The 24,962-nt window shown below is 29.8% G+C and overlaps 1 protein-coding gene across 2 annotated transcripts; it reads left to right on the plus strand.

Annotated features, from left to right (window-relative positions):
- The first annotated feature begins 970 nt into the window (after positions 1 to 970).
- Positions 971 to 24,031, plus strand: LOC129964081 (cytochrome P450 18a1-like). Of its 2 annotated transcripts, XM_056078759.1 has the most exons (8): positions 971 to 1,314; positions 5,371 to 5,495; positions 7,392 to 7,498; positions 9,065 to 9,366; positions 10,397 to 10,518; positions 12,967 to 13,222; positions 15,600 to 15,790; positions 23,442 to 24,031. In XM_056078759.1, the coding sequence occupies exons 1-8, from the start codon at positions 1,112 to 1,114 to the stop codon at positions 23,618 to 23,620; spliced, it is 1,485 nt and encodes a 494-aa protein (XP_055934734.1). In that variant the 5' UTR covers positions 971 to 1,111; the 3' UTR covers positions 23,621 to 24,031. The 2 variants fall into 2 exon arrangements, with proteins under 2 accessions (XP_055934734.1, XP_055934735.1); XM_056078760.1 differs by lacking the exon at positions 15,600 to 15,790 and having other exon boundaries at positions 23,442 to 23,582.
- Positions 24,032 to 24,962: the final 931 nt, after the last annotated feature.

The raw sequence follows: 24,962 nt of genomic DNA on the forward strand, positions 1-24,962 counted from the left end.
TAAAACGATTTAAATTAATTAAATTATTAAATATCTAAATAATTTATTATTTTATTACTAAACATACTGAAAAGATAAAAGATTGAGAAATTATGATGAAATTAAGACGTTCTGATGAAAAATTTTTGAGTCTTTAAACATTTCAAATTATAGTGGGGGATTTAAAAATATTTTAATTATGAATTAATCAATTTAAATCAATTTTGAACTTTTTATTTTAACACACTTATTCAAATTATTTCTAACAATTACTTTTTTTAAAATTATCAAGTGAAGTGACTTAACATAATTTTCAGCTTTTTATCATTCATTTTGTTTGTTTGTTTTGTGGCGAAAGATTCATGTCTTAAAACTTATTATTGTATTTTACTCATTTAAAAAAATGAGTAAACAAAGATCACATTTTTTTAAAAAATAAAAAAAAGGATCATAGTTTATGAGAACATTGTTTAAATTTGAAAAAGTGCGCCAAAACTGGTCATTTAATTCAACTATGATCTTTTAGATTTTAGGATCCAACCAATCTAAGATCGCTCATTTTAATCATATAATATTTAAACTCATTCAAGAAATGAATTGAACAAGTGTATTTGACATATTTTAACATCAATACGAATAATCCGAATATCTCCATTTTCTGATTGTTAAAATGAAGTGTTTATTTTATATATTAAACCCTCTGAAAGCAACATTAGATAAATAAATATTTATATGTATTTCGCTATACATAAAAAATATTTCGTTCTGTTAAAGAAATCCGATGAAAAGAGGTCACGATGTGTTTGCTGAAATTAGTTGTTAAACTAGAATTATCTGTTTCACACGTGTCGCAGATCTTTTAACTTTTCACTGCATAACGAGCTTCGGTTTACAACTATGTGCAAATGCACTTGAGAAGATAAAGATTTTTATCTCAACTATAGAAAAAAAGAGATAATTTGCAGTTTCAAACGAATGAATAAAACAGATTTCATAAACATATAAAATCGCAGCGATAGACAAATGTAGTACTCGCTGGCGGAAATACTAAAGTAAAGACTGTCACTTATAAAAAGGATATTAGGGCTTCGTGTATTGGCCTTGGCATTCAGTCTATTTGCAACGTATCAAAATGAAGAACAATTGGGATATCCTTAGCATAATTCTAGGATGCGTGGCCGCACTTTTGATAGTATTATGGCGGCACAGCAAAAGCAAATACAAACTCCCGCCGGGACCGTGGGGCCTGCCTGTTGTGGGGTATATACCATTTATGGGAAAATACCCATTCAAGACGTTTATAAAACTGAGTGAAAAATATGGGAAAGTTTTCAGGTAAGTACGAAGTGAGAGAATAATGAAGTTTTTTTTTCCGATTTCGTTTTCTTCAAAATATTAAAAAAATAATTAAGTCTTACAATTTAAATTCTTGTACTTTCTTTAAATTACAAAACGAAAAAAATTAAGAAACATATATCCATTTTGTAATATAGTGTGCAGCTTTAGAAGTGTTTATAAATCTTTTTCGTATTTTTTGAACGAGATGTTATTACCTTAAAAATGTAGGAAATCAAAGGTAGAATTCTTGTGCTTTCTTTAAATTATTAAACGAAAAAAATAAGAGACATATATCCATTTTGTAATATAGTGTGCAGCTTTAAAAATGTTTATAAATCTTTTTGGTATTTTTTGAACGAAATATTGTTGCCTTAAAAATGTAGGAAAGCAAAAATAGAATTCTTGTGCTTTCTTTAAATTACCAAACGAAAAAAATAAGAGACATATATCCATTTTGTAATATAGTGTGAATCTTTAGAAATATTCATAAATTTGAGTTTTTTTACATTTATTTTAATGAAGTATTATTACATCAAAAAATTAAAAAGCAAAAGTAAGTAAATAAAATGAAATTGCGCCGCTTTTATCTAGGTATTCTTCTTTAATATTATATTCAATTGAATCTTTACGTCTAATAAAGATAAATGCGTGTGCGGGTGGGGTGGGAAAGTTGGTGCTCTACAAGCTATACTGTTCGACCCAGAGTTACCAAACTTAGCACACATATATACTTAGAAAAGTGAGAATGTACAAAATTTTTGAGGAACGATTTTTTTTCTTTTGAAATTTTAGTTAATTAAAAACTTAACGAAATTTTCGCATAATTCTGCGATAACATGCGAAAGTATAACAGTACGAAAATATTTTTTATATTTTCTTAAAATTCAAAAATTTGCCTTTTTAATGATACCAATTTCTTAACATCAAATTCATGTTTCTATTTTTTGAAATATTTTAAGTATATTTCCCAACAATTTATTTCGCCTAAAATAAAAAGAAAAATTAATTTAAAATTTAAATTTAAAGTTCAAAAAATAAATAATTTTTTTTAAAATTTTAATTAATTTAATCGAGCACATTATGCTTGCATGGGAAAAATTAGTTTTTATCAACAAATTGTTATGATGCTTATAATTCTTTATATTCTTATATAGATCATCGGTCCTACGAGCTATGTTTATTTTAAATGCAATATTTGATGCTCAAAAAAATGCTTTTTGCCGATATTAAATTAAACCGAGATTTATATAAGTAAATTTGTGCGTGAAATCAAATTTGTATTTCATTATATTTAAGTAAGTAATATCGGAAATTCTGTTATTCTGTTAATTATTCTGTTAAGTTAGATTAAGATTTATAAATTTTTATAGAAACAGTTTGTATCCAACTAGCAGAGGCTTTTATAAGTGATATCGCAAAAGATAAATGGCGAGAATTACTTTCTGCTTTAATACGAGTACTTTTCTGCTTACCAAATATTTACATGTTACCATACATTTGCATACGACCGAAAATAAAATCCGCATTGCAAGATGCATCTTCAATTAAATATTTAAGATATGATCACTAATTGACACCATAATCAGCGGAAAAGGAACTCATTAAAAACCGAGTCAAACTTTTTATTATCATTTTCAAAAGTGTGAAATACTGTTCAGTTAATTCAAAATAAATAATGTTCAATAAACTCAAAATAAGTAATTTTTATTATATAATAATGTGCTGTTGGTTTTTTTAAAAAGATATATGTATTTCATTTCAAATAATCGATTATTAAATTATATGCATTTATTTATTTATTACTATTTAATAGTAATTATATATAGTACTATGTATGCATAAATATAATAGTATACTTATTATAAAATGTGAGTACGTTCTTTTTTGTAATATTGTTTTCAAATTTATTTTGCCATTGCTTTAAATGAAAATGTCATGCCTAAAATAATAAATCTCAAACAATACGCGTGGTTACTTTTGAATGTCATATCATAGTTTAACAAAAAGATTACACATTCTATTTTCTTTCTCTTTCCATATCTGCATTACTATGATATAATATTTCTGCAAGCTTAGGTGTCGTCCTCGTCAAAATTATGAGGCCAATCCCTAAATAGAATGAGTGTTGCTTTAAAAACGAGGCTTTAATATAACTGAACTGAACGAATCTTTAAGTATGAGACCTCCTTGAGTCATATATTCATATTTTAAAAATTATGTATGTCTGTCTGTCTGCCTGTGAACATAATAGCTTGAAGACGCTTTGACACAGACTGATAAAATCGTTTTTGGTTTATCTATCACAGTATGGATTTCTATAAAAATTTTAAATGAAATATATTCAGAGAAACTCTGTCTATCTGATTATCCAAGTGCAAGCGAATACCGTGGATACAAAACGCAGAATGCTAGATAAATAAAATTAGGTATGCATATTCTTCTTTTACATAAATCAATCAAAATCGTATCAAATTTTGAAGAAAATCTATCCAAAGATTAACTAGATCTCAGTTTAATCTTTCATATGCATGTAAGCGTGATTTCTCAAAAACAAAACAATTTAGGTAAATAAAATGTGGATCAAATTTTTAATACCTTAAGTGTAGATTTTTTTATCAAATCTTAAATCATATCCATTATATCGGTGGGGAGGAAAATGTTGAACATGTGCTCCTTCTATGTTCCAAGTTTGTCAAAGAAAGACAGATCCTAAGACTGACTCTCAAGCATATGAATATAAATTGGCCTGCAGAGTTTCACCAACTTATTTCCACTAGAAGTGCTTTTCAAAATTTCTGTAAATTTATTGTTGACATCTGTAATCCTTCATAACAGTTAAATTTTCTTATTTTTCTTTTGTAATGTGTTACATACTTACTTCTGTAAGCCCCGTGTGATACTTTGTGGTTCACGGGAGATTTTTAAATGTTCAATAAAATAAATAAATAAACCATATCCATTGAAGGAATGATCGCCTGTAGGTCTGTATATTTGCACTCATGTAAACATAATAATTGTAAAGCGCAATGGCTTAAATAAACGAAATTCGATGCTTAATTTTATTACCAAAAGTGTAGTTTTGTGTCAAACTTTGATTTCACCCCATCGAAAATGTCGTCCAAAATCCATTTTGGTTAGCAAAGTGCATCCACACTCCAAAATACATATTCATAATGTATGAAGCACGGGACTCTAAAAATAAAAATCTGAGTACTGGTGATGTTCAAGACCTTGCACAGTTCTTATGCAAGGGAATAAAAAATAACATCTTTATTAGAAAAAAATATGGAAAGTTATTTTTGAGGGGAAAAAAATAACCTGACTTTTCCATTGTTTTACAATTTGGAAACTAATGTGAAAGTAATCAAAGTTCTTTTTGATAATCAAAATTGTCAATGTGTAAAATGTATGATAAGCTATTTATCAATTTGATTGATTAACAGCCCACCATCAATTAAAAGAGTGTTTTTAAAAGCATAAATTGGATAAAGAAATGCTGTCAGATAATACGAGAAATTAAATTTCGATAAAACTACAACAAAATAAAAAGGTTCAAACTCAATATTTTCCCTTATGGTATATGACATTTCAAAAGGAATCGCCATATTTATAAAAAATATTCTAACTTGCTTGTTTATATGAAATATACGCTAATCGAAGTAGTCACGTTAAAGATTTTTTTCTTAAGTTCTAATAATTCAAAGATGGTATTTTATCTGTGAATGCATGATTATATACATTTTCTTTCTTTTTAAAAAAGTTTATATTTTATGCAAAAATATTTTATTCTTGTATTGTATTATATATTTGTTTGTATTGTATTTTACTCTTGTATTTATATTGTATTATATTGTTCCATTTAATGCTGTTGAGCAGTTTTCAACCGTCATAAACTATGTTCTACACAGTTTATGAGCTTTAAATTTTTGAAATTAACGTCATACATCATTAAAAAATTAGTTTCTTTAATAATATGAATTTTATAAGCTTAAAACTTTCTGATGAATGAAAATTATTTATTTTCTTTGTTTCATTTTTAATTTCTATTTTCAGTTTAAACCTCGGAGGGCATTACACTGTCATCTTGAACGATTTTGAATCTGTCAAAGATGCTTTCAGTAACAACGCAATTTTGGATAGACCTCCGCATCTCTTTGATTTTCATCCGGATGGCCTTGGTAAGTTGCATCAGTTAAATGCAGAAGAAAAATGATATTTTGCATTAAGAGTAAGGCATGTAGCATGTTGAGGAAGAGAATTCTAGCATTAAAATCATTAGTGTATTTCCAAAATAATATTAAAATATATAATTAAAACTAGCATTCACATATAAAAAAATGTTTCAAAGTATGAAAAACAGAGTAAAACGTACAATCACTGGAAATTTAAAGAAGTGCTTGCATTCGAAAATAATTTCTAAAATAAAACAAAAGCAGGTTACTGACAAAAAAAGAATAAAATTCAAGAATATCACTTCCATCATAATTTAGTTAAGAATTACGTAATATTGCTCTCCTGAGTGCGTGCCGAGTCAATGACGCCCCATTCTTGGCGACAAAGTTGGCAATCATTTCACAATTTGGCTGCGAATTTGAAGATTTTGGCAACAAAGATTAAGGAATCAGAAACTACTGGAAATAGGGTGGTACCTCGATTAGTGGAAAAAATACCTCCTTCTGAAGATACTCTCTAAAAATGTCTATATTATAATTATATATACAGCCGAGCCATAGAACTGAAGTCGGTCAGTAGTCGAGTGAATTCTCTCTATAGAGTGTTTATCTCTAGATTTTTCTTTCTAAGCGTTGTGTTGTCATAGTTGTTTACAAACGAATTGTTGTTCATCTGTCGATTTCTGTTAGTATGCTTTGTGCAGCTTCATCTATATCTTCTTTCTTGTATTTCATGCTTTCTTTTTAAAATAAAGTGTGTTTAGTCAGTGATGAATAGCTTACAATCCAATTAACAGCTACGCTGCACGAGCAATTGCTTTTGTATCGTGGTCATGATACTGGACTGCGAACCACAGGGTCCCAGGCTCTATCCCCGCTCATTCCAATCCGCCACATTGGTAACTTCGGACTATGAACCTTCAACCTTCTTACAGATGTTGTGGCGCATCTACCCACAGCAAATCAAAGTCGTCAGACTCACTTGACGCAGCAACAGCAACCACTCACCCATACAAGCTCGCCATAATGCTTGGCGCTACTCAAATGGGTACAGGCGCATTAGAATCAATAGCTAATACATCACCACTCAACAACCATATCGTTCGTCTCACCTCCAACTCACTGGAGCGAGAGTCTGTGGTTAATAGCTTATAATCCAGTTAACAGCTGCGCTGCACGAGCAGTTGCTTTTGTATCCTGCTCATGTTACTGGACTGCGAACCACAAGGTCCCAGGTTCTATCCTCGCGCATCTCCATCCGCAACAAGTCATTAGTTAGCATATTGGATTCTAAAAATATTTTAAGGATTTATTTGCGAAGACAAGTTCTAATTTTATAGTACTAATATTTGCATTAATAAATATATATAAGAATTAGCAAATATGTGTCCATATTTATTTACTGTATAAATTTTTAACCGCTATATAAATTCGATGTCCTTCGCGTACCGCATCTGTTTTAAAGCAAGTATTTTTTTTGTAGTAACAGCATAATTAATGAAATTTCGAGAGACATAAGTAGTCAGATGGCTGATTCGCTCTGTTCATTTGACTTTTTAGTCAATTTATGTTGGGAAAGCATCTGTTCCCAAATGATTGCTAATCTGAAAATCGACGGAAATATAAAAGCATCAGTTTCTAATTTGAAAAAGTAACATTAAAAAGAGCCACAATTTTGCTTGAAAGAGCTGCATATTATCAATCTTATGACTTTAAGAATTTTTTGACTTCGGAATTCTTCCAAAAATAGCATTCATCTGAAAACAAATATCCTTTCTATACTAGGAAATATATTTAAAAAATGAAAAATTTTGATTAAAAAAGAGTTAAAAATATGTGACCTACAAAAAAATGCTTTGATCAATTTGTGTGTACTCAAAAACAAGGAATTGCTTTCATTAGGGTTCACAGGCTACAACGGAAAAAAATGGCTCGAGCAGCGTCGTCACACCATGCGGACCCTGAAAGATGTCGGCCTGGGGAAGATTCCGTGGGAGAGTTGCGTGGAAGTAAGTGCTAAAATCAAAAAAAATTTCAAGTCATCTGAGCTTTAGAAGTTGCACTTAGTGAAGCAAAAATCAGTATAATTGCGCAATCATGTAATGGTCCAGTTCGAATTGCGTAAAAATATACATTACAATAGTTTTATTGACTTTTGTTGAATTATCTATCCAAAAGTGGTCTATAAGTTTGTACCGGATAAAGCAGTAAGGTGTAAATTTTAACAGCGGTTATTTGCAATTAAATAAAAAGCTGTTAGCCTGAGATGGGATCTTTAAATAAGAAATAGTATATATTAAAAATACCTATGCAATGAGCAATAAAACATAATGTTAGCTTAATTAAATCAAGAAAAGTTTTAAAAAAGCGTTTATTAGGAAAAAATGATTATTTTTAAAATTTTTAGAAATCCACTCAAGTACGTGATACATAGACGAGAATAATTTGTGAAAGTTTGGATCAGTATTATTTTTTGAAAATTCTACTTTGTTGAAAAAGAAAGCCAAATTTTTAAAACCCGACTGTCTATAAAAATACTTATTAATAATATTCCATCAGTCAGAATTTGTGAGCCGACATTTTTTTATAAGATTATAAAAAATATTAAAAATTAATGCTCACGAATATAAGGTGGATTACACACATTTATCTGCTGCCCAAATTTACTGTTGGCTCTCACAGAAATGCAGCATTTACACGCGCAGTGGTAAAATCTGCTGCAATGGTTTGACAGATGGTATATGTCCAAAAACGGAAGAGTAACATTCGATTTTATTCCTAATCCAGAAATAAAAATAAGAAGATACCATGCACTGATAATTCAAATTATATCAGGACGTGGGAGATTTCCTGCATATTTCCAAAGATTTGGAAGAATGCAGGACAATAAATGCATTTGTGGAGGAATCGGTACTGTTTACCACTATTTAAAGGAATGTATTGAAATCTCGGAGTTGAGAAAAAATCTGAAAATTGTAAATGATGACTTAAGTACAGTACTGATGGTACCAGGTAATCTTAACACTCTAAAGGACATGATGTCAAAAATTGTCAGTTTTTTTTATCAACTATTTCAAAAGTTTGAAAGTAGATAAGGAAGAAGGACAGTAATTGACCACTTTGTGATCAGTTACCTCGAAGAGAATGTCAGTTTGACAAATAGGACAATGCAAGGATAAACAATGCTGAAGGTAGCAGTCGACCACAACAAATCCTGTCGATACTGCTACGTTCAGTGGTGGCGGGTGGTCGGCTGTACGCAACAAGAAGAAGTAGTAAAATCTGCATTATCATCACACATCAAAGCAAACTGTGAGAAGCAGCTGTTATTATGATAAACATTATATTTAGATGCTTTGTTTTTCAAGTGTATAGGAATGGCTTCGTGAGAGATTGCCGACGCTATAAAAAGCTGTGAAATATCTCATTCCATCAATGGTTACGATGTTGATAATTAGCATATTAAGATACGATCTGCTCTGTTTCTCAGCGTACTAAGACACGGATGAAAATTATGTAACAGAAACCTGTCATTGTTTCGTTTTTGAATTTATATTTTCGTGTTCCTTTTCCAGGCTGAAGTTGAAGATTTCATACAATTTCTTGAAGAGCAAGGTGGCAAACCACTGGATGTCTTCGATCCACTCTCTGCCAGTGTTTCTAACAATATGACAAGCATCATCCTTGGCAAGCGTCTCCTCAAAGGAGATCCGAGGAGGAGGACAGTTGATGACGGAGTGCAGGCCGTCATCAACACTTTCGTCAGTGTGAGCCTTGTCTTCCTATTTCCCAGGCTGTCGCGATTTTTTGCTAAGTTTGGTTTGACGAAGAAATCAGAAGATTATCAGAAGATGGTCAGATTTAACAGATTTATTAGGTAAAATACTTGCATAAAATGTACTAAACACCATGGAATTGATCCCCCGCAAGTTTTATTTGTGGAGTAAACATTATAATATTTTGAATCTTCGCAATTTAAATATAAACTGAATTATTAAACAGTTATTCTCTTTACAATTTCTCTGAGTTGATTAAAAATGAGACAAAAAATCGACTCAAGCGAAAAATTTATATTATTTCCTTATTGCATAAAAATAAACTTAAATAGAAAAAAATATTCAATTGTTTTATTGGAATTTTATATTAAGCATAGATTTTATGTCGTCGTTTAATTTTGAACTTTATGTTTTTTCGACAGGCGAAATATAAAATTAAAGTAATTACTTGACTAGCTTAAATAAATTGCCCTTTCATTTTGTTTTTGGTGATAAAAATGTCTGGAGATCGAAAAACTGCAACACATAATCCGTGAACTCTTGCAAATAGAAGTAGAATTATAAATAGGACAAGATATTATAACCCAAGTTTCAAAAAAAAAAAAAAAAAAGAAGAGAAATAACAACTTCAAATAAAACCGAGCCGTCTTTTCAACTATCATTTTTTTTCCATATCAATAGAAAGCTTTTAACAATCTATGAAAAGATATTTGTGAAGTTTAAGCAAAAAATACAAGTCAATCATCCAAATTAATATATATAATTTTAATTCCTTTCTGTAGTTTTAATGCAAAGTCAAACAGTGTGAATTTCCTTAATGCATGAGAGCCATTTCTTTTTAAAATGACAATAAAATATATACTATTTATTCAGGAGGAATTTTTTGATTTCCCAACAATGTTATTTCCAAGTTGTAATGAATAAAAAAATATATATTTATGGATTATTGATTAACTGAAAAGTGTTTGGTTCATCAGATAATGAGAATTAAATTACAGATTTACGCAACCAGGAATATGATTGTACCAGGAAAAGAGAGAAAGAAAAATTCTAATTATAAATTGCAAACAATAAATTCTTTTGCATGCAATATTTTTACACAAATACTTCTCTTTATGATTTCATTTCTAGAAATGAAATGGAGTCCCGTAAGAAAATTCCACAAATAGAACTGAATGAAGATATTTTCATTGACGGATACTTGCTGGAAAAGGAGAAACTGAAAGAAAAAGGAGTGGAAAACTGGTACAATGGTGACGTATACAAGGCATTATGAATAGCACTTATTTACTTTATTATACTTCTTTAACGATAATTCGATAACATTGGGCGTGCTTCTAAATTTGTTCAAAAATGTAATAGGAATTTTCGATTTTTTTAAAAATTAAATTTTATTTCATGATATGAGAGACTTTTCATCTCGATGCATGCTCATATGAAGCACGTCAACCGCTTTGAACTAATTTAGTTTTGTAATTCATTGAGTATTTTTCCAAAGGGAAAAAAATGTACAGTCAAATAATTGAGGGAATTTGTAGTTAAGTTTGTCGTACAACTATCACGTCACAATTTAACATCATTAATGCAAAACAACTTCATCTTGTCATTCCTCCAAGAATACCAGTAAATGAATTTGAGTTTTAAACAACACTTTAATTCTACCAACAATCCTGGAATATTACTTCACTTAATAACCTGAATTAAATGCAATAAAGCTCTGATAAATTGAACTGGAGTTAATATTCGGTTTATCTCAGATGTCGGAAATCCTGGACACTAACTTTCATGAATATAATTGCGATGTTGATAGTGGTACAACCTTCTAGATAATAGGTCGTGGCTAGGACCAGGCTTGTAATAACTAGAAGGTCATGGTTAGTCCCAGCGCGCTAATAACTATGTCATGGTTAGGCCCTGCGCGTTAATAACTAGAAGGTCATGGTTAGGTCCAACGGACTAATAGCTAGAAGGTCATGGTTTGGTCAACGGGTTAATAACTAGAAGGTCATGGTTAGGCCCAGCGCGTTAATGAAGGTCAAGGTTAGGTCAAACGGGCTAATAACTAGAAGGTCATGGTTAGGCCCAGCGCGTTAATGAAGGTCAAGGTTAGGTCAAACGGGCTAATAACTAGAAGGTCATGGTTAGGCCCAGAACGTCAATGATTAGAAGGTCATGGTTAGGTCTAACGGGTTAATAACTAGAAGGTCATGGTTAGGACCAGCATTTTAATGACTAGAAGGTCAGGGTTAGGTCAAACGGGCTAATAACTAGAAGGACAGGGTTAGGGCCAGTGTTCTAATAACTAGAAGGTGATAATTAGGCCTAACGCGCTAAAATATAGAATGTCATGATTAGGCCCAACGTGCTATGTCATATCTAGAATGTCGAGGTTAGGACTAGCTGAGAGGTGAAAACCCGACCAACTCTTCTATTTAAATATAGCTAAATTGCCAACACCTCCATTCCATCACGCGTCGGTACATTCTTGCTTGAAAATGTTGAGGAAAATGCAAGAAAAATAATTAGTGATTTTTAAATGTGAAATTCATATGCTATAAATTATTACTAAACTATTATTATTACTTAAATTTCTGCATATATATACTATAAACTGTTACGTTTATCCTTATAAACTACTTCTATTAATGTATCTACTATAATTCTATTCTCAAGACATTTCAGAAATGCATACGAGATACAAAAAAGTGGTAGATATCCATGGCTTATCCGAAATAAAGCCGTTAAGCCGTTTCTATTTAATTCAGTTAACTGAGGTTATACCACAAATTATAAAAAGACAATTCACCAATTATTTTTATTGAAATGTGAATAAGTATCCGATGTAGGAAGGAATTTCTTATTCGCTCATAATTTTAGTTCAGATAACGAAATAGTTTTATAATTTAAGGGATACATTTAAAAATATCGAATACGAAGGTATCAGAAATAAAATTTCACTTACAGCTTTTAGCATAAAAATAACTAATAATAATTTGATTAGCTTCCCATAGTTGACAAAAAAACGAAATTTGCAAAATCATAAACTTTTTTTGACATTTCTAGCCAATTCATCATTTTATTATCGGAGGAAAAAACAGCTTTTCCATTCGTAAATAATCAATCAATTCCATGAGATCTAAGCAAAAAATATATTGATAAATGAAAGCAAAAATTAAATTTCTGGTTTTTTCATATTATTCGAAACTTTCGCAATCGGCGAAAACCATGGGTTTGAATTCCTTACAAATTTTTATTATACTTTGACTTGCAATAGACTTGTAAAAATGAAATTTTGCAACTTATTTCTCTCACAATTTTTGTTCCGTAAAATTTATTTTTAAATTTTGCTCTTTTATATGCTGTTGATATTTTAAAACTTTCATCGATGAGTTATCAGTTTATTTTGTAATTGAATTAAACTTTAATTATGCATGCATGGTTGCCACCTTGTCTTGAATTTAATGAAAATATTCATCACAATATAATCACATTGATCACAGTAAATTAAAAATTAAAAAAGAAGCAACTTATTCAAAGAAAAATACATTAAAAAGTGTATTTTTTTTTTAATTTATAAAATTTGTTTTTGTAAAATATTTTGTAAGAAGCATCCATAATAATCCTAATCATCGTAAGAAATGCCAGAAATTCTTACTATTTCTGGATTAATACAATTTGAAATCGTCTATTTTTTTTACTAGAGAACAACCTGGTGGGAACTTCTCAGGCGTTGATCGTTGGTGGCAGCGACACTTCGCGAACGCTTCTCTGCTGGCTTTTTCTCGCCATGGTAACCTATCCAGATATCCAGAAGAAAATCCAGAAGGAGATCGATGTTGTTTTGGGAAAGGATGGTAAGCTGAAATGGGCAGAACGTGCTAAACTGCCCTTGACATACGCGGCTACGCTGGAAGTGCATAGGTGGAGGACTATAGCGCCTTTAGGAGCTGTGCACCAGTAAGAAATGCTGTGCATAATTATTTCTAAACAATTGTTGCCCATGATCTCGGCTTGAAAACTAACTTACTAATCTATAAAAAATAGAAATTTTGGAAACCCACTAATTGATGTGAATAATCAAAATAACAGGCTATTTTCTTTAATAGAACTATTCTCTCTCCCTAAATATCTTTAAAATCATTTATTAACATTTATTTTTAACAAAGTAATAATAACACTTTGGGGACACTTCTTATATAATAATAAGAAATTAACGGATAGAAAAATCGGATAGAAATTATCAGATAGAAAATAGAATTGCGGGATCTTGAAAATACAATAATGACAACGTTGCATGGTTAAAGAGGCTGTCTCCGATGATATGACGTATTTCTTTCTGGAAATACTTTTAGATGAACTACGTCGCAGTGGAAACTACAATAGATTGTGCAGACCACAGTATCCTTATTATTATGGAGAACAACCCTACATTCAGTTCTCTGTGTGATGGGAGAAGCAAGTGGTGCTGTATTTTGAGTCAAATAAATTAAAATCAATGTGATAATCATCAGTCAAAAGAAATAAAAGGCTAAATAAACGAAATCTTTACACTGATTTTTCTGGACCCAATTTTCAGAATACTAATTAAGAGAAAAATCTGAGGACTTTTTTCCAAATAATACCAAAAGAAAATAACTGACATCATGTTGTAATTTATTGGAAAAATTAACAAGGGCTCAAGAAATATTATTCTAAAAATTCTTCAACACTAATGCAATGAATGGTACTGTGATAGCATTTCTCAGATCATATACATACGAACATACATTGATTACATTAATACCTTAAATTAATCTATTAATATTTTTAAATCTGCGACGTAGTTGAAAGAATATCAATATTTAATTAAAATCTTGGAGAAATCCAAGATGCTTTTTCAATCCGATGGTATCAAAATTCGAAAATGTCGTGGGTATTCCAATAGAAAACAAATTGTGTCGGCGAGCTAGAGACTATAGATTCCTTTTGTCAGGATACATTGAAAGAGAAATTTAATTATTTCCGTTCTTTTCTAATGAAGAATTCCTGTTGGAACTTTTAATTTCTTAAAAATGGTAGCTTATGGGGTTAAAAGAAATTTGAAAAAAATGCAAATATGATAACCTTTCAATATGGAGATTCCATGTATATGCTAAAAAGTATTCCAAGTTAGCAGTTTGAAAATATTTTTACACCCATAATTTCTAACCAATTGCAGCATTCAAAATCTTTCAGTACCAATATTATCTCGCTAAGCTGATGCGATAGTTCATCTAATTCCAATAATTTTTCTATCTTCAACCATAAGAGATAGAAATAAGAATTTTTATTTCTCATTATTTTTACCTTTCTTAAATCAGAATTTCAAATATACGAACTGTGCCTCTTGTTAGCAGTTTATCAAATTCGTAACAAAAGTACCTATATTATCTTGTTCACAATTTTGCATAAACAATCATCATACGTACTATTTGCTAAAGCAACATCTTTTGGGTGATTTTATACCTAAGAGAAGAGGTAAGCTGCGGATAAGATGAGTTCCTTTCATAGAATTCTTTTTTAGGGACGTTTTCATTTTATCTATTTTTTGACGATGTTAGCTTTAAGTGTCTTTTTAATAGTAATAATTATGTCTTAAAACGAAATTCATTAAACGTTTCAATGTATGGGTGGATCCTAGCACAGCCCACCTCTTGGCGTCTTTTTTGAATTCTCGCCGAACGAGTGGTGATAACGTCGCCAATTTGGCAACCTAGACGGATTTATTTTTATTTTACTTTTTTTATATTTATTTTATTTGTTTATTTTTATTATTTATTTATTATTATTTATTTTATTTATTATATTTATTTTTTATTATATTTTATTTATTTTTTATTATATTTATTATTATTTCTGGCCTTCAAGTATCGTTTTTTAATTGAAAAATAATAATAATAACAAATATTCAAATAGCAGTCAAGGCGAGATTTCAAATAAGTCGCCAAGAGGTGGGCCCATCTAGGATTTTACCCAATATTTCAATAGAGCCTCAATCATCTTTTCTCTAATCCTTATTTTGATGAAATCAAAACCGAATGAAGCAACCATAGAAATGCGAGGTGTTTCTACAACTGAAAAATTACTAGGCACTTTATATGTATTTTCCAAATGGTATTTTTTTAAAAATCTTTAAATGATACAATTTAGTCAGCAGAAAACCACTTGTAAAGCAATAGGATTTATTATTTCAGAAAAGATCCTGTTCTCTTTCTTCACTTGAAAAAAGTTTCACGGACATAGAAAGGCAATAAGCACTTTTTTAAACGGATTTAATATTTTGCAATGAACTATAAATCTGGAATTTTTTTCACAGGGCCGCTCAAGACACGAATATCGGCGATTATGACATACCGAAAGGCACCCATGTCATTTCGAATATCTATGCACTACACAACGATCCTAAGTACTGGAAAGATCCGGATGTTTTCAGACCTGAAAGATTTCTGCACGAAGACGGATCTCTCAAAATGCAGAGGCTCGACAGTTATGCGCCCTTCTCACTAGGCAAGCACTCTTATTGTTGTTGTTTTTTCTCAGAGAAATAGATTAATGAAAGGTTTTATTTACAAAATGAATTTCTTCAAGTGAGACGGCGTCCTGGCATAGGGGTAGTGCATCTTCCCCGTGATCTGGGCGTCTCGGTTTCGAGTCCTGGTTTGGGCATGGTAGCTGTATCTGTGAGATGTGTGAATGTGCCCTCCTGTAAAAAGGGGTTGTGAAAGCGAATGAATGATGCGCGAGTAGCTGAGTCGTACTCTTGGCCCAACTTGGCTCTACTATAAAAACAAGAGGCGCTCCCCCTTAGGCTTAAATCGGCTGTCTTTGAACTACAGGCTTGTCCATTGCAAGTGCCGTAAGAAACAACAACACTTTCTTCAAGTGAAGGTAAAAGAATATGTTCTCTTCAGTATTGGAATAGTATATTAAAATATGATTATTTGTCGCATAATATATACGATTACGTTATATATTATTATCGATATACGAACGTACATTCAAAAATCTCTGATTGCGCAGGACAACCGAGATTGCATTTTTTTTTTTTTTTTTTGACTTTAGAAATGTCTCCAATATGCGGGAGTGGATTTCTGCCAAAAGTTAAGATGAGAAGGCGTAACAAGCAGACCTATTTTTTAAAAAAACATTTTCCTAGTTGACAGATAATTCCAAAATTTTAAAGAACTATTATCATTATATATATCTTTCTTTTTTTTAATGCTCCACATATTTGTAACATATAAAGCATACAAAATAATTACTAAAATTGAAAAAAATGTTAATTAAATTTCTTAACTACATATTAAAGCATTTAACCAATCAGCAAAATGGTTCGATATAAATGACTGTAATCATTACAGCTTTTTCATCGAGAATATAGTTATTTTATACTTTTTAAGACGGAACTCTTACCACCAAATTCATTATCTTTGACTGATGTTGGTTGGATCCTAGTACAGTCCACCTCTTGGCGTCTTTTTGAATTCTCGTCAAACGAGTGGCGATAACGTCGCCATGTGGCAACCTAGACGGGTTTTTTTATATTAATTTTTAATTTATTTTATATTATATTAATTTTATTTATTTCTTTATTCTTATTTTTTTTAATTCTGTTTTTATTATATTTATTTTATTATTATTTGTTGTATTTATTTTTTATTATATTGATTATTATTTCTGGCCTTCAAGCATCGTTTTTTAATTGAAAAGTACTAATAATAACAAATATTCAATTAGTAGTCAACTTGGCGAGATTTCAAATAAGTCGCCAAAAGGTGGGCCCATCCAAGATTTTACTTAAAATTCTAAAAAAAAGTTATTTTAAACCAAAATTAAATATTGTTGATTATTAAATCATGGATAAAGAAATTTACAACACGTCAGCCTTTTGAGCACATACTTACGTAACATTGCAAAATGTAGCTAAACTCTAAGAATGGGAGGGGAAAATAAGTTTCGAACAAAATGGAAATGCTAAAATAGTTCCCTTATAACTATAAAAAGAAAATTTTATTGATAATCAATTACGTAAAAATAATATTGTTTTATCTTAGTGTACATATATTTTATATAAGATTTCGACAAAAAAAATTGTTTCAGATAATCCATAAAATTTGGCATTTAAACAATGAACTAATATTTACTTTAAAACTGGTCACAAATAATAATACTTTCATAATTATAAATCCCTCAAGACTTCATCCAACTAAAATTTACTCATCTGTCAAGTATTTTTGCACTCTTTTTTTAAATTTTAAACCATACTCTTTTACTAACTTTCAAATGTTTATCTCAAACTCAAACATACGAGTTTTTTTTTTTTTTATCGCAAGCTGTCTTCAAAATTCAATCGATGAAGTAGAAAATTTTTGAATATTTTTAAAAACCAATTAAACTAATTTAGGATAAAAATGCATCTTATAAATTAATTGAGAAACCTTAAATTTTATTACGCTTAGTTGAATAAAAGACAGACACAAGCCTTTATCCAGATGTTAATGTTTTAAGTGAATAGGTGCTAAAAATAGCCAAAATTATTGAAAGAAATAAGTTCTGAATTTATTGGATGATTCTATTATAACAAATAATTGATCATGAATGCAAATATCAAATAAACATAGAGAAATACTGACAATAAGCTTTATCAATTTCCATTTATTAGCATCAAAGCATTTAGCATTTATAAGCTTTTTCCATTTATTAGCATCAAAATCAAGAAAATATTAAATTCAAAATAAAATTCTACAAACATTTACATAAAAATATTAACTATGCAACATAAAAATAAAGCAAACACAAGCCATTTCCAGTTTTTAAAGGAATTCCATAAGTTTTGAAATTTTTTATAGATTCAAAACAATTTATTCTACGATATATAAAATTGCAGCTTTATCAAAAAAGACAATGTAACATCAAATGCTTAGTAACAATGGATAAAATGGGACTTAATTTTAAAGATTTTCACCAACTTCCACTATCTCACTTCTAATTTTATTTGCCAATATCAACATCAAATCGGAAAAAGTTTGAGAATCCACGTTTTTAGACAGCAAATGTATCAAAAACCAATTTCCTGTCTTCAATTTTTTAACAACAAGTAACAAATCAATTATATTGATATCCATGCACTTTAGCTTCAGAACTTTTGCTTGAAGTATAGGAAAAAGAGCCTGAAGTAATCTGTAAACAATCCACGAATATGAGAGAATACATAATGTGAAGAACCAATACCACAAGAAAATATATATCTTTTCATAAATAATGTTGGTAGGCAACATCGCAATTGCATCGCGCTGTTCCACATCCCCAAGTAAAGTGTGACGATAAATCACAGATTTGGTAAACTTTTGAAGAGTAACTTTCGAATTATCGCAGTGTATTTTCCAGCAGAGAGACCAGTCTCTATCCGCAAGCTCGATTACATCAACTGCGGTTCCAGTAAATGGCTTGCCATGATATATTTCCAATAGGATCAAACTTGCAGTAGCATTGACAGCATTCAGAATTGCAGCTAGCAAGTAATTTATAAAATAACTCTTGTTCTTGGTGGCATCGACAAGTATAACATCTGCCAAGTTCTTCAGATTGTCTGCTCTCTTGTTTCTGTTATTATTAAGCACAGATAACAGAGCTTCTAGTCTTCCGGATTCGTCAAATTTCCAAAAAAATTTGGGTGCCAAAAACATAATGGATCCTGTAATCAAACGAAAGAATAATACATCATCACTATCCTGAAAAATCGTGGTCTGTTCCTTTTCCGAGTTCTCGTGTATTGGAGCAGGTTTCTCAAAAGCATTGAAATGAGAACGCATCCGACAAAAAGCGTCCAAGAACTTTGACGGAATATCATCTTGCTTAAAACAAGACACAGATTCGTTATTGGTGTTGCAACTAACGACAAAGGCAAACGTTATCAAAATGAGAATAGTTACTCCATAGTGTAGCATAAAAACGCCATCATCCGTAATAACATCAGAGAATTCTGATGCTTTATTCATCTTCTTAAAAAGAGACGCCATCTTTGACTTTATGAAATAACTATTATCAAAAATGGAAAAAGGTCTATATTTAAACGAAAAATATCAAATATCACTACTTAATAGACTTCAACACTTCAACCTCACATTTCTCCTCTCTGAAACATGAACTACTTGCATTTCCAGCATTTAGATGAATAATCAAAATAATAAAATAAATAAAACAGATTGTTTTATTTTTATGACCTCATTTTGATTTATAAGAGTATTCATAGCGTAAATCCCATGGTTAAATATTCTCCGAGATTGAGATAATATTTTTCATATGAGTCATCCATTCATAGCAATGATTTATTTCAGAGGATTATTCATGTTTTGACTTAATCGTATTTCGCTACTTAGAGATGAGTGAGTAATACAAGCTTGAAAGTCGTAAATTTCTGCATATAGCCTAGTTGAAGGCTCGGATTTATTCAAAAAAAAATGTTTTTTAATACTCTTTTTCATGTTTTGTGTAGTGGAACATGGTTTAACGACCATAATTTGTTTTCCGAATCTTTCTCGTATTACGAAATACTGGTTAAATGAAACAGTTTTTTTTTTTTATTGCATCAATGTAAAACGGATAATAGCTTCATTCTAGAAAAAATACTCAAAAAATTTACATTAATGCAACTTACTGTTTGCAATGCATGCTTTGGTTAAAAGAAAGTTGTCAAGAGACATTTGTTTTCCTACCATTTAAATTTTGCCTTATAATTAACCATTTAACCAGCCTACCATTACCTTATAATTACAAATTTTGTGTTGACTCTAACTATGCTTTATTAGAATGATTCATCTCAATGTACGGTGTAGCAAGTGTCTTCGCTTTCAGCAGTTGATGCTCTATAAGAAAAATCATTAGACTTAGAGTTATGAAATTTGGCATCAATAAATTTTAGAGGATGGGAAAGTGCACTCTTAAAGCGATTATTTTTAAATTTAATTTTTTATTTAATTCAAATATTAATAAAATTTTGTTCTTTTCAATAATTTTCGAAAACACTTAGAGGACTGTCATTTTGAGATTTTTACATCATTTTGAAATTCAATACCGACGTAGCTTTCTTACAATTTTTCTCTAATTTTTATCAGTTTGTGAAAACATTTATTCATATTATTTCATATAATATTTTCCTTTGTTGTAATGATGTTTGATTTCTTTTTTAATGTTTATATTTTTAAATATTATTTTCTTTCATGCATTGTTTATCGTGAGGCAGATATTTCAAACTTTCCTTGGTATTAAATTTTTATTATTAAATTTGATTAGGCGTCGATATTTTGCTCAAATAAATACTGAAGTACTTTTATTTCAAAAGCACACATGGAAATAATTCAATCATTTTCTTATAAATCTGAATTTTTGCAACATTTTTTGTTTGTGTTATCTTTACTAATAATGATACAGAATGTATGAGTGCCTTTATGTTGGCGCAAAATAGGACACATGGAAATAATTCAATCATTTTCTTATAAATCTGAATTTTTGCAACATTTTTTTTGTTTGTGTTATCTTTACTAATAATGATACAGAATGTATGAGTACCTTTATGTTGGAGCAATTTTTGTTGGAGCAACTCGGAGCAATTTTTTAATTAATAAAAAATTAAGCGAAATTTTAAATTTATCCCTCGCATCTTCGCATCATGTGATAAAAAAATTATTTTTATATTAGTTTAAAATAAAAAAGTACCAATTATAAATTGTACAGCAAATTAATTGCAGCATATTTTTTTTGTTTAATTTTACTTATTCTTTATAAATATTTTTATTTTATAATAATACATATCATTTTCATTGTATCATACGAGTATTTCATTCTGTATTTTTCTTCCATTGTTGATAGTCAGTGTACAAAAATTCGACTTACATTTCCATGTTAAATAGTTTTTTCTTAAAACATGTTTGTTTGATAAGATTAAGAAATTTCATTCACTTACAATTAAAGCTTAATTCCAAAAAATAAAGCCTCTGAAAGATTACTAGGAAAATGCAGATGATCAAGAAAGGATAAATAATAATATATTTTAACTTGAGAATTACTTTATTATTATAATACAAATAAGAATTTTTTGTTGAATCATAATAATTCTTATTGAAAAATTATTATACGTGATTATAATATTAAGAGAATAATGAAACTTTTTGCACGAAAAATTCAATGCTAAATTATTTTCTTTTTGTTCTCGCAGTTCCGTCAGTGGTGGGTTCATGTATTTTGCGGCCCTAAACATTTTACATTTTGCGACCCCTCTTGGAATAAGATGGAGGATTTATTTTTGCATTTCATCATATTTTTAACTAGGTACAGGCTCATTTTAGGTTGAAATTTATTAGCTGTGAATGCATATTTGTTTTTATTTATTTATTTCGAATCTGTACTACCCACCATTCACATTTGTACACGACGTAATTGGAGTAGATATTCGGTTTTATAAATACTCTAATAATTAATTGTACGTAATGAAATATATAAGAACTTGACCAGTTGCACTTGATGAAATAATGTTGTTGTTGTTTCTGATGGCACTTGTCACAGACAAGCCCGCTGACTAAGTTAGCGAATTTAAGCCGACATTTTTACGTCTCTTGTTTTTCAGTAGCGCCATCTAGGGCCAAGAGTACCCAAGAGTAGGACTTAGCTGTTACGCGTCATAATCCTTTTTACGGGGCAGGCTTCATTCATTCATTCAACCACAGATCGTAATTTAGACTTGAACCAGAGAAGGATCACCTCTGATCCAGTACCCTCAGTGGTATTACTCTCGACATAGAGGACTTTGTAACCACGACAGATTTATACGTGCGCCAGCCACTACACCACACACGGAGAGACGGCAGGCGGGTTCGAACTCACAACCCAAAGGATGCGAATCCTACGCTCTACCAACCGAGTTATGTCGGCCCAGATAAAATGCTAATGTTATCTTAAAATTTTATCATTCATAGAATATATATTTTTTTACAAACTTATTTATTTGACTACTCAGAAAATGAAGCTTTTAATCTGCCAACTTGCGGTCTAGATAGCTGGGTAGGCTTCCTTAGTTAAAAAAACTACCGCTGATTTCTTATACGCGTGTTTCGTTTCGGCAAGATAATTACTGATTTAATTACTGCCCATTTCAAATTAAAGTTCACATTTTTTAAGAGATGACGGAAAATTAGGGAGATGCATTACGCGTGATATCGGCATAACGTATCTAAGGTAGTGCTAGTTACATGTTTATCAAATTTTTATCAAATGAAATTTATTAACACTTTTCTAAGAAAATAATTTAGAGTAAATTATATGTAAAAGATTTAGATGAGATTTTTCTTCCTAATAGACCACATGATCATTGAAATCAGCTAAAATGGAGCTAATATTTTAACTAAGTATGCTTACTGAATTAATAATTAAACAGCCAGGATAAATAAAATTAAATTCAGTCGAATTGATCGTTAGAGGCGTCTAGTAATTTCGATTTGCTCTTAAGAATGTATTTAAAAGTAAATAAATGCCAACAACTCTTTGAATGAGTTATGTTATAAGTTTTCATCGTTGCTTTAAGCGAATTTCAACAAGGCTGCTGTTTAGGGCCTCACAAAAAATAAAAAAAAGGTTCGACTTCAAGAAATTTTATTTTTCAAGCTGATAAGGGAATGTTTGCCAAAAATACAATTGTATTAATAATAAAACAATAAGATATTATCAACACTTTATCAAGTATAACTGGTACCAAGTATTCATAATGTTACTTTATGTTTTTAGTTATTAGATAATTTATAAAATTAAATATCTGCTTCGATAATATTATATAGAAATATGAATACCGGACAATCTAGAGTGATAAATAAAAACAACTGCGATTTCACAAACTAATGAAATAAAAAAATAATATTAACCTAAATTAAAACATTAAAATATTAAAACCGTGCTGAAATCTTAAACTAAATTTACCGTATTATTAAAAATGGGCCACAACTTGCAAATAAATTCGCCTCTGGTTTCATTATGTATTCAAAACAAATTGCAGCATAAAATCCGGCTTTATTTAGAGCTCCCGCTTTGAACTGCGCAATATTAAAGCATATATTTCACAAAATTAACTAAATAAATTTTTAAAGTTAAAGTTTTCTTTTCTTATTAATAGGTAGACGAAATTGTCCCGGAGAGCTGGTCGCCATGATGGAAATATTTCAATATTTCATCGCCATTATGCAGAAATTTGAGATTCGAGCCGTGGACAACACTCCGCTGATTTTGGAAGGCATGTTTCAGGCCACCTTTCGCCCACACCCCCAGAAACTGAGATATACTCCAAGGGGATGATCTTCCATATGGAACACATTCCTATTTGTTCGAATCGCAGCACATACTTGTGCCGTTTTTGTATCCCAAATACACTTTGCGTAAAAAAATCTGATGGTCAAAACAATTCGAATTATCATTTCAAATCTGAAGAATTAAGCAGATTACTCGTTTATCTCTTAATTTTTTTCTAATGGTTTAAATTTGCATTTACCTAGTAAAAATAATCAATATTATTCATTTAGTTAAATAGATTAATACAATTATATTTTCATTTCTCCCTAAGTTTTAGATTTACAAACATATAATAAAAATATTTTTTTATTAGAATTATTATTCTTCGTTCAATTACTAAATTAATTTAAATATTATATTTTTTTTCTCATTTTCTATTTTGCAATCAGAAAAAGAGTTCATTACGACTAGAAAAGTACATTTTACTATTTGATTTTGATTAGAATGAATTATATTTATGGTTATGCAATAAAAATAAATTTTTATTTGAAATATTGTTTTTCTATCGGCAAGTTTTTGTGTGTGTGTGTATTTTTTGATATATATATATATTGTATTTTTTGAGAAAATATTTAGCTACGAATCACATATTAGTTACATATGAATATTTCTTACCTACATATGAACTGGTCATTTAAATGAAAAAATCATAAATGTACTTAGTTTAATATGTTATACTGCTATTTTTATAATCATTTTACAATTTATTGATCATTACCTATATTTTTGAATTTACACTCAGTTTTACCATGGCGAACTTGGATCCTAGATGGCGCTATATGATATTGTCAACATGAGAGCAGAACAGAAATAGGCTCTAACATTTAGTTATAAAAAAATGTTTTTTTTATGTGTGTGTGTAAAATCGCCTTTTTTCAAGAGAGATTCCTATGTAGATAAACTTAAAAAGCAAAAATATTAAATATAAATATATAAGTAAAAAAATAGAGCAAAAAGCGTGACTCGAACATAGGAGCACAGGAAAGTTAAAATCTTTTTGAACAGATAAATTGTTTGTTCTTTTGTTCAGAAAACAGAGAATATGTTGAGAAATTATTATACCAAATCTGAACAAAAAATTTCAACTTTGAAATTTTCCTAATAAAAAGTTATCAAAATTTAAAATTTTAAAAATAGCATTTAGATATGCAAAATAGAATTGACATTCAAGCTAAATAAATATAAAATTGAACGCAATTCCCCAAAGAATGATTATAGAAATCAAGTTTGAATGATATTATAAAGAAACCTGTTCAGAAATTAAGAATACTGAATAAAAGATATATGCGAAATTTTCACAAAGAGTTAACTTATCAACGTAATTAACTTCTTCAAAAATTTGTTAAGT

This window comes from Argiope bruennichi, chromosome 3, assembly GCF_947563725.1.
Source record: "Argiope bruennichi chromosome 3, qqArgBrue1.1, whole genome shotgun sequence".
NCBI lineage: Eukaryota > Metazoa > Arthropoda > Arachnida > Araneae > Araneidae > Argiope > Argiope bruennichi.